We start from the raw sequence: 11,408 nt of genomic DNA on the forward strand, positions 1-11,408 counted from the left end.
AGCTCGCCTCCGTTAAATCAAATGTTCAACTTGCTATAAACTTTCTCTCCGGCTAAAAATTCCATCTAAATGTCAATAATCAAACAAATATTTAGGTGAAAATTTGCTACATCTTGAAATGACAGACACATTCATGGAGATAGAATTAGCTACATCTTGAAATGACAGACACATTCATGGAGATAGAATTAGCTACATCTTGAAATGACAGACACATTCATGGAGATAGAATTGGCTAAACAAAAGACAGATTTATGTTATTTCTATCAGTGAGAGGATCTCTTGAAATGACAAATAGGTAGCCAGTTTGTTACGTTCAATAACATCCGTTTAGAAAACAGCTCATGGTAAGTTGTCAGTGAGTGACTGCATAAAAATTGTGTACCGTAATTGTTTTTCTAATAATATACTACCCGCTGGGCACACACTGGTTAATTCAACATAGTTTCCACGTCATTTTAATGAAAGTACCCTGAACCAATGTTGAATAGATGTTGAACTAACATATGTGCCCAGTAAGTGTGGTTCTTGTGACATTTTGACATCAATGTATTAGTATAGGTAATCAATGTATTAGTATAGGTAATCAATGTATTAGTATAGGTAATCAATGTATTAGTATAGGTAATCAATATATTAGTATAGGTAATCAATGTTGCAGATTTCAGGGACTAATCTGTTATCGCTACATATATTTCTGGACTTGTAAATTGATAATACCTATTGATTCTTGAAGAATATAACTTAGAAATGCTTAATGAGCTGAGTTCAACTGTCGTAGCCCATCACAACCCAAAATATAAGATTGTTTCATTCCATTGTTTGTAAACCACATAATTGTTAATAAACACTGTATAGCCTCAAAACATGATTAAAAGTATCATTTTGATATCATGGACGGTCAGTCCTTGCATCCATGGCCCTGTCTATGAACTTGAGAGTTGCTACATTTCTCCAGCCCCATCCTTCAGCTTTTTGCCAAAACAGTGGCAGGGTGCCCACTTTGTTATTGTTTGAATTGCAGATTGACCCTTTTCATAGTAACAGTTATGTAATGAATATGTTCTTTATTAAAGACTGTGTACTTTTTACCTAGTCACACATTGATGCACTTGACAATATGAAATAAATCAAGAAAGATAATGACTTCATGCTTCTTCATCAGTTTAATACGTTTGCATAATGTCTATGATCGTGTAGACAGAAAGGACATACAGTTCATGAAAGTAGACATTATGATAATGAGACAGACCCTATTGGTTCCCTTTAGATAAAACGATTTAATATTCCATGCAGTTAATGTAAATAAGAACATTTCAAAAGACTTAATTCTTCAAGGCCTAATCTAAGTGGTTCTTCTTGTCAGAGTCATGACACTCAGAGTCATGACAGCCGCACTTATCAATGTAAATGTAGGACTGCATGATCTTCTTCCCGCCATGGCAGATCATCTCCACCTTCCTCTCACTGGTAGACATCTCCTGACAGCAGGAGCAGGAGTGCATCAAGGTGTTTTTCTCTGCAGAGTACCTAGCAAACAGGACACACAAACAACACTGTTAGAAACAGTACCACATTTATTCTGCCGTAGGTCAACTCCCATTGAATTCTCACCCTTCAATCCAATTCCCCACTTACAAATTTCTGCAAGACCCAAATGCATGTTGAGTTTGTTTCTGTGTGCTTTTTTGGCATGTGTGTTGTGTTCTTATTTAGAGTTTGTACTCACATAGAAGATGTTCCACAGGATCCCCCGCAGGCTGAGATTTCCACCGGCACAGTAGACTTGCAGTTATTCACCTCTAGGTAGGTGGTGGTGTTCTTCACATCACAGTGACTGCGTAAAGCACCTGTGTAGGTAGACAGAGTTAAGGAGGACATTTTAAAGTGTTGAGTTTCTTATGTTCATAAGAGGTCAGGTTCATAAGAGGTCAGGTTCATAAGAGGTTAGGTTCATAAGAGGTTAGGTTCATAAGAGGTCAGGTTCATAAGAGGTTAGGTTCATAAGAGGTCAGGTTCATAAGAGGTCATGTTCATAAGAGGTCAGGTTCATAAGAGGTCAGGTTCATAAGAGGTTAGGTTCATAACAGGTTAGGTTCATAAGAGGTCAGGTTCATAAGAGGTTCATAAGAGGTCAGGTTCATAAGAGGTTAGGTTCATAAGAGGTCAGGTTCATAAGAGGTCATGTTCATAAGAGGTCAGGTTCATAAGAGGTCAGGTTCATAAGAGGTCAGGTTCATAAGAGGTCAGGTTCATAAGAGGTCGGGTTCATAAGAGGTTAGGTTCATAAGAGGTCAGGTTCATAAGAGGTCAGGTTCATAAGAGGTTATGTTCATAAGAGGTCAGGTTCATAAGAGGTTATGTTCATAAGAGGTCAGGTTCATAAGAGGTTATGTTCATAAGAGGTCAGGTTCATAAGAGGTTATGTTCATAAGAGGTCAGGTTCATAAGAGGTCAGGTTCATAAGAGGTCAGGTTCATAAGAGGTCAGGTTCATAACAGGTCAGGTTCATAAGAGGTCAGGTTCATAAGAGGTCAGGTTCATAAGAGGTTAGGTTCATAAGAGGTTATGTTCATAAGAGGTCAGGTTCATAAGAGGTTATGTTCATAAGAGGTCAGGTTCATAAGAGGTTATGTTCATAAGAGGTCAGGTTCATAAGAGGTCAGGTTCATAAGAGGTCAGGTTCATAAGAGGTCAGGTTCATAACAGGTCAGGTTCATAAGAGGTCAGGTTCATAAGAGGTCAGGTTCATAAGAGGTTAGGTTCATAAGAGGTTATGTTCATAAGAGGTCAGGTTCATAAGAGGTCAGGTTCATAAGAGGTCAGGTTCATAACAGGTTATGTTCATAAGAGGTCAGGTTCATAAGAGGTCAGGTTCATAAGAGGTCAGGTTCAAAATAGGTCATGTTTGACTAGTAGATCTGATGTATAAACAAAAAATACAACTTTACACAAATCATGAATATTTAGAAATGAATCAGTCTGTTGTTTTAACTTACATGTTGTGCAACATCCATTTGCATCAGTTTTCTCAGTTCCCTGTCAAAAAGAATAGTGTACAGCTCAATTTGGATATGACTAGTTACAGTCTATTGAGCTAGAGAACACAGTATAGATGTTATAATGGAAAACTATGATCATCTATGAATATGTTACTCGGGTGTAAATTCAATATAAACTACAAGTTACTATCAAATGAAGCAACCAGTATATTTAGGTATAGTTACTTTACTTCAAACAAACACATTCAAGCAGTTTCCTCATCTACTTACAGGGACGCAGTCCTCTGGACGGAACACTGGGCATTTCAATTTGGATTCCACAACGATGAACTGGTTGTTTGTCTTTGTGCATTCATACTTCACACAGCGGTCACTAGGGGGCGACCAAAGCTTCCCAAGCTGTCAAGTAGAAAAAAATGAACCTTGGTAAATTAATACTGTACGTTATAAAAACTTCAATAAATAAGCATTGATAAATCATTTATAAACCTTTCAGAAATAAGTACTTTGTTATTTGAAAATGTAAACAAGAATTACAATTCTTAAGCATTTACACCTTTAACATTTATGATAATTTATGATGAAGTTATGAACATTTGTAAGCATTTATATGTTCTCGTTAGTGATGTCATTCGTCCCTTTGAGATATCACAAAGATATCTGATATTAAAAATAATCTAATTTGGTTGCATTATCTCATCAATGTCACCTGAATGATGTGAGATGTGGCATCTGGGAGAACTAGAACACAGTCCTTCTGGACACACGTTCCACAACATTTCTCAGGGACGACTTCATACTCATAACCCTGGAGAAGAGTCAACATGGTGACATCATTAGTGGATTTCCTTCATATATACCTGGATTATTATACTGTATAGCCAACCATGTAAAATGTTTCACTTATGTTTAACCGAGTTTGCCATTATCCTGAGTACAGTACCGTTGGGCAGGTGGTGATACAGTTGATTTGGCCACACTCAACAACATATAGCTTGGAGACTGGATCCTTATTAGGGCCACACTTGCACTCCTCACAGGTGCCTTTGGGAACATTTTCACCAAGCTGGAGAGTGCAAGCAAGAGTTAGTATCATGTACTGAAGCAAAAATTAAGCTTGGGGCCACAGTGGCTCTCAGGATTACTTAAAGGGGCAATCTGGGATTGGTACATCAATATTTAGGTTTATTTTATACAAAATGTACAAATTATTTACCATAATAGTGCTCTGAGTTATATCAAAAAAGTGTTACTTCTCACCGTGTATTCGGTATTATTGTGGACACAAACAGGTTTGGGCACTGAGAGAAGACACAATACAAGGGTCAGGCAATGGTTGAGACATAACAGTTGTTGAACGGTTAAGTTAGTCACAATTCCTGCACCATGTTACCATCACGATATCACGAATGACATTATGTCACAGTGTTATGGCACATTTATGAACCCTTTATAAAGCATGTTATAGATGCTTTGTAACACATTTATGTAGTGCTTATGAAGGCTTTATGAAGTAGCTAGAGTGAAGACCTGTTTGGTGCTAACATTCCATACCTTGTACTCCTTGTCATATGCCAAACATTTAGCACAAACAGACTTGTACCCAGGTAACCTGGTGGAACGTTAAAGTGCCTCTATCCGGTCTAAACTCAAATCCTGTCTCTACTCACCACATGTATTTATCTGACAGCAGTCCACCGTCTTGTTGACCAACACCTCACCGTACTTCTTACAGGTAACAATTTCTTGGGGCGGACATTTCACTGGTTCACACTGGACACTCAGTGTGTCACCATTACACGTGCACTTCTGGCAGTTACTGTACCAAGTCTGACCAAACTGTGTTGGGACAAAACAAACACTGTTAGCAGAGACTTCAAACTTATTAAGACAAGGACTGGCCACCCCTCAGAGCCTGGTTCCTCTCTTGGTTTATTCCTAGGTTCCTTCCTTCTAGGGAGATGTTCCTAGCTACTGTCTTTCTGCCTCTGCATTGCCTGCTCTTTGAGGTTTTAAGCTGAGTATCTGTAAAGCACTTTGTGACCACTGCTGATGAAAAAAGGGCTTTACCAAATACATTTGATTGATTGATAATAACAATAGGGCTCCAGCCTCTTCAGGGCTTGGACCACTTACAAACCCCAATGAAACTAGTAAACAGCTTAAAATAATTGGGGTTCTATACAGAACCTTTTTGTGGGCCGTAATGTGAAGTGAGCTGTTGAACCATTTCTTCTGACAGATTCATTGTGGTATACATCTACATTATTACCTGTTTGGGTTTTCCATCAGGTCCTGTGCATCCTTGAAGGAGAAAATAAGATCTTAAGTCATATAACGGTGTTACTTTGAGACACAATTAAACAATGTATTCCTCAAACGGTCACATCCTTACCACAGTCACGAACACAGGTGTCAGAGAATGTGTTGAACAAGATGGTACCCTCAGGGCAGAAACAGCCCTCCATGAATGAGTCACATACAACGGCAAGGCTCCTTTGTGCTCCCTGACATGAATGCACATATTTTTCATTGTATCTATGATAAGAAAAAACAATTCATTACAGACTAGAAACGTTGGAATATAATGGAAACCTTTAAGAAAGCATGTACATTAGGTAGTGGTGTAAAATAATGAGATGGGAATGAGATGGGAATGAGATGAGATGAAAATGTGGTGGGAATGAGATGGGAATGAGATGAGAATGAGACTAGAATGAGATGAGATGAAAATGAGGTGGGAATGAGATGGGAATGAGATGAGAATGAGATGGGAATGAGATGAGATGAAAATGAGGTGGGAATGAGATGGGAATGAGATGAGAATGAGATGACAATGAGATGGGAATGAGATGAGAATGAGATGACAATGAGGTGGGAATGAGATGAGAATGAGATGAGAATGAGATGGGAATGAGATGAAATGAAAATGAGGTGGGAATGAGATGGGAATGAGATGAGAATGAGATTGGAATGAGATGAGATGGGATTGAGGTGAGATGAGATGGGAATGAGATGGGATGGGAATGAGATGAGATGGGAATGAGATGCGATGAGAATGAGATGGGAATGAGATGCGATGGGAATGAGATGGGAATGAGATGAGATGGGAATGAGAATGAGATGGGAATGAGATGCGATGGGATTGAGATGGGAATGAGATGAGATTGGAATAAGAATGAGATGGGAATGAGAATGATATGGGAATGAGATGAGATGGGAATGAGATAGGAATGAGATGAGATGGGAATGAGATAAGATGAGAATCAGATGGGAATGAGATGAGATTGGAATGATATGAGAATGAGATGGGAATGAGATAAGATGGGAATGCAATGAGATGGGACTGAGATGTGATGGAATGAGATGGGAATGAGATGAGATTGGAATAAGAATGAGAATGAGAATGAGATGGGAATGAGATGAGATTGGAATAAGAATGAGAATGAGAATGAGATGGGAATGAGATGAGATTGGAATGAGATGGGACTGAGATGTGATGGAATGAGATGGGAATGAGATGAGATTGGAATAAGAATGAGAATGAGAATGAGATGGGAATGAGATGAGATTGGAATGAGATGAGAATGAGATGAGATGAGAATGAGATGATATGAGAATCAGATGAGAACGAGATGAGAATGAGATAGATACCTTGAATTGCATGTTGGCTGGATAGTAGAGCCACATGCCTTATACACTTTGGTCTTAGGGCATGTCAGTTCTGTAATATGGTCAAGATGGAATGAAAGACAAAACAGTAAGTACACAAATTGTAAAATACAAAATACAATTAAAGTTATTAGAATTATTAAAAATCTTATTAACATCTTGGGTGCATCCCAAATGGGATCCTATTCCCTACTTAGATCACTACTTTTGTCCAGAGCCTGGTCAACAGCAGTGCACTATGTAGGGAACAGGATCCCATTTGGGACACGGAACCTTATTTTATATGGATGTCCTTCCCTACCACATTTTCCTTTAGTTGACTTCCTCCAGTCGATACAGACTCCAGCTGCTGCACACCTCACGGCGTAGGCTTCCAGGCTGGAGCAGCCGATTGAGATATTTGGCATGTGGCAGACATCAAACTTACAGGCCTCGAAGAAGGGTTGTCGTGGGATAACGTCATGGCATTGCTTAAAGACCCTTCCAAAATAAAGAACCCATTTATGTTATTATATATAGGCCCAACCCAAATGGGGCATATAACATGTCACGACAGATTTCCTACAAACATTGATTACTGTATGCCTTACACGCTACTTTATTTGTGAAGCATTTATGAAGTTCTTATGAATATGGCATATTTTATACGGCATAAACAGTCTGTAAGATAAGTTTGGTTCTAAGTTATGGAACAACAACCCATGCCTTTAGCGGAACGTTTACAGACTTTTATGTACACAGTGTCATAGCAACCTCAATCAGATTCCCTTGTCTTTGTAATATAGCTGTCTCTCTGTGTTATTACAAGGTTACATGTCTTACGGGCTAAGTATGATGTCACAGATTGATGTCTTTCCTGACGGGCAGGTTGTAGGCGTAGGGGTAGGTGGGGTAGTAGGTTGCCGTTTACAGTAGGGTTTTTTATCATCAGGAATCTTCCATTCATGAGCCATCCCAGGACATGATGGGTCAATCTGACCATTCGGTAATTTGCAATCGTTTTTCCGGTTATTGTCACAGGTACCTTTATAAAGGTCAAATAAATATGGGAATGAGAAATAAACACAACTTCTTTGATGTCAGAAACAGCTGCTCATAACTTTAAGCCTACCTACAGTATCTTTTCATTGGTTATGCTATCATTGTAACTGTACAGTGAACTCTAATGCCATTGAAATGCAATAACATGCAACAAAATATCATCAAATCATTGCAACTATAATGTTCAGTTTACTCACAGAGTACTACAAGCTGTTCTTCTGATTCATACTTAAAGTGTTTTTGGTCAACATAATGCGAGCATCCCAAATGGGACCCTATTCCCCCTGGTTAAAAGGAGTGCACTACAATGGGACCCTATTCCCCCTGGTTAAAAGGAGTGCACTACAATGGGACCCTACTCCCCCTGGTTAAAAGGAGTGCACTACAATGGGACCCTATTCCCCTTGGTTAAAAGGAGTGCACTACAATGGGACCCTATTCCCCCTGGTTAAAAGGAGTGCACTACATTGGGACCCTATTCCCCCTGGTTAAAAGGAGTGCACTACATTGGGACACTATTCCCCCTGGTTAAAAGGAGTGCACTACATTGGGACCCTATTCCCCCTGGTTAAAAGGAGTGCACTACATTGGGACCCTATTTCCCCTGGTTAAAAGGAGTGCACTACATTGGGAACAGTGTGCCATTTGGGATACAGTAAAGCCTACATACTTACCACACTGCCCCTCTGTGTTGTTGTGGAATAGGGAGTTTGGCAGGGTTACACTGAACATAAGGGACTTAAACATCACTGTTGCTTTAATGGCAGGGATCTTCAACAGTAACTCTACTCCAGTGCTGGTGATCATGAGGTCTTCATTAGAAAAGGTCGGGAAGATCTGATTTCCATTGATGTAAACCTTGTGAATGATAAGTAAAAACATTACGTAAGGAATGAGAATAGAGAACAGAATAACATTACAATACAGTAGATAAGATTTGAACGGTTTCCAGAACTATATCAAGTCACAAGAAGAGTTGGTAGTCTGTCAATCTTTTGTCAATAAAATGTAATTCTTTGAAATGTCATGGGACTGTTTCAGATACCTTGATGATGGTTTTGAGTTAACGTGATGGCATCCTCAAAGTGGTTAACCAATATGTCATGTTGTTAAATAACTATTTGTAACTAATGTAGTGTAGTATTGCAAATTACACTTGTCGTAGTCGGCAAGATCAGATATTCCTATTAATCAATACCCCCACGTTAACAAAAAGTAAATAATACATTTGAAAATATGAAGCTAGATTATTTTAAGTCTTAAAGTGGTATGAGAATGTCTCTCTCAAATCATGTATGTATCAAAGGTCTGTATCAAAGAATGTCTACATCAAAGTGCACTTTTGTAAGTGTATAAATGTGTACAAAAGCACAGTTATAATTACCACATTTGTTGTCACGTTTAATCTCTTCGGCGTAAGAACAATTGTATAGGACTTGTAATAGACAATCAGAGACTGAGGGCAGGTCGCATGTCCAGACGGATCACAGTTATAGTTGTCGATGATGACACTGAAGTTTTGTCGAGGAACTATTTCTTTAATCAAAACGTAGGTGCAGTTTTCCTGGAAACTGTAATATTGGCCATCAAATGTGACGTAGTGAGGGTCTCCCCATCCATAGCATATACCTGAGAGATAGAACAGAAAAAAGTAGCAAATAGATAGATCACGCATCAATACAAGAGCTTAAAGTCCTTCTCCAGTCTCCTTTTCACCTCATTTAACACCTGATTTACTGAACACAACAGGTGGTCTAGGTATCCTCATGAAATGGAACAAGCTGATAACATCACAATGTCACTATCAGATCAGAGGGTGCAACTTTCACTGGGGACAGGGGGGTGGACGGGGGCATGTCGCCCCCACATTCTGAAATTGCATTTTTGTTCCCCCCCAGTTTAATCATTGGAATGTGATACGAAACAAGGCAACACTGTGCTTTAGGACCATGCGGACGCCTCCGAGCGGTCGAGTAGGCTGTTTGGAGTGTTTATCCGACTGGATAAAAATAATAATTATGTCCCCCCCACTTCTAAAACCAAAGTTGCACCCCTGGATCAGACCAACTCCTTGAAGTTTGCAGTTGTGTCCAAAAAACACTATTTTGTTCAAAACATATAGTATTTCTTTACCCTTTAGTGTACAGACTTTACTGTATTTATACTTGGGATATCAGTTTCCAACAGGAAATGTTCTAAAATCACTGGAGGACGTCTTAAAAACAAGTAAACTTGGAGATAGAAGTATGTGTAGAAGGAGAGAAGATAATTAAAAACATTACGTTTTGAACTTACATTCACATTCGTAGTGATAGCAGCAACCTGATTCGTTATAGACTTTCACTGGTGGGTATCCATTTTCACACACAGGCTTTTCTACAGACTCACAGACCACAAAAGTTGTGGTAATTACACCCCTGTGGCAAGTTTGAGTAGTGCAGTTGTCTGTCTTCCAAGTCTCACCATCCTAAAGTTGAAAATGTATGTTTTAGTCCTGAAAGTAAACACACTACGTACTACACACCACTTTAACTACACAACACTATGACTACACAACACTACGTACTATACAACACTATAACTACACAACACTATGAACTACACAACACTATAACTACACAACACTATAACTACACACTATGAACTACACAACACTATAACTACACAACACTATAACTACACAACACTATAACTACACAACACTATGAACTACACACTATGAACTACACAACACTATAACTACACAACACTATAACTACACAACACTATAAGTACACAACACTATAACTACACAACACTATGAACTACACAACACTATAACTACACAACACTATAACTACACACTATGAACTACACAACACTATAACTACACACTATGAACTACACAACACTATAACTACACAACACTATAACTACACAACACTATGAACTACACACTATGAACTACACAACACTATAACTACACAACACTATAACTACACAACACTATAAGTACACAACACTATAACTACACAACACTATGACTACACAACACTATGACTACACAACACTATAAATACACAACACTATAACTACACAACACTATAACTACACAACACTATAACTACACAACACTATGAACTACACACTATGAACTACACAACACTATAACTACACAACACTATAACTACACAACACTATAAGTACACAACACTATAACTACACAACACTATGACTACACAACACTATAAATACACAACACTATAACTACACAACACTATAACTACACAACACTATAACTACACAACACTATGAACTACACAACACTATGACTACACAACACTATAACTAAGAAACACAATAATTCTGTTAACTTCATTACCTTTCTTGGTGGATTGACATATTCACAGTCCATGTAAGGTGTAGTCGGGGACGATATAGATGTTCTAGTATGTGTAGCTTCTGTTGTTGTTGAGACAGTGCTGACTGTAGCTGAGACAGTGCTGACTGTAGCTGGGGTCGTAGAGGGACATGGTCTGGCTTGTTTCTCAACAATACAACTTGAGTTACAGTAGGAGGTGAAACACCAGCCTGCCCCGTCAGTCTCATTATATATCAAGGAACCTAAACAAAAACATATTATTAGTAATGAATAGATATTACATGAAGTGTAAGAATGCATTATGTAGTCAGAATTGATCATTTTAATGAAGG

At 38.6% G+C, this 11,408-nt stretch overlaps 1 protein-coding gene across 2 annotated transcripts in view; it reads right to left on the reverse strand.

The window, feature by feature from the left end:
- Positions 1 to 1,147: 1,147 nt before the first annotated feature.
- LOC139584165 (mucin-2-like) overlaps positions 1,148 to 11,408 on the reverse strand; it is a 42,189-nt gene continuing 31,928 nt past the window's right edge. For both annotated transcript variants that reach the window (XM_071415705.1, XM_071415706.1), the window contains 17 exons: positions 11,077 to 11,318; positions 10,011 to 10,182; positions 9,100 to 9,344; positions 8,390 to 8,573; positions 7,497 to 7,698; positions 6,976 to 7,154; positions 6,657 to 6,726; positions 5,398 to 5,540; positions 5,275 to 5,306; positions 4,673 to 4,841; positions 4,263 to 4,303; positions 3,946 to 4,068; positions 3,712 to 3,810; positions 3,273 to 3,401; positions 3,000 to 3,039; positions 1,730 to 1,850; positions 1,148 to 1,530 (listed from right to left, as the gene is read on the reverse strand). In XM_071415705.1, coding sequence (XP_071271806.1) covers positions 1,341 to 1,530; positions 1,730 to 1,850; positions 3,000 to 3,039; positions 3,273 to 3,401; positions 3,712 to 3,810; positions 3,946 to 4,068; positions 4,263 to 4,303; positions 4,673 to 4,841; positions 5,275 to 5,306; positions 5,398 to 5,540; positions 6,657 to 6,726; positions 6,976 to 7,154; positions 7,497 to 7,698; positions 8,390 to 8,573; positions 9,100 to 9,344; positions 10,011 to 10,182; positions 11,077 to 11,318 — 2,381 coding nt within the window. In that variant the 3' untranslated portion in view covers positions 1,148 to 1,340. The remainder of the gene's footprint in view (positions 1,531 to 1,729; positions 1,851 to 2,999; positions 3,040 to 3,272; positions 3,402 to 3,711; positions 3,811 to 3,945; positions 4,069 to 4,262; positions 4,304 to 4,672; positions 4,842 to 5,274; positions 5,307 to 5,397; positions 5,541 to 6,656; positions 6,727 to 6,975; positions 7,155 to 7,496; positions 7,699 to 8,389; positions 8,574 to 9,099; positions 9,345 to 10,010; positions 10,183 to 11,076; positions 11,319 to 11,408) is intronic.

The sequence above is a fragment of the Salvelinus alpinus genome, chromosome 9, assembly GCF_045679555.1.
Source record: "Salvelinus alpinus chromosome 9, SLU_Salpinus.1, whole genome shotgun sequence".
Classification (NCBI taxonomy): domain Eukaryota; kingdom Metazoa; phylum Chordata; class Actinopteri; order Salmoniformes; family Salmonidae; genus Salvelinus; species Salvelinus alpinus.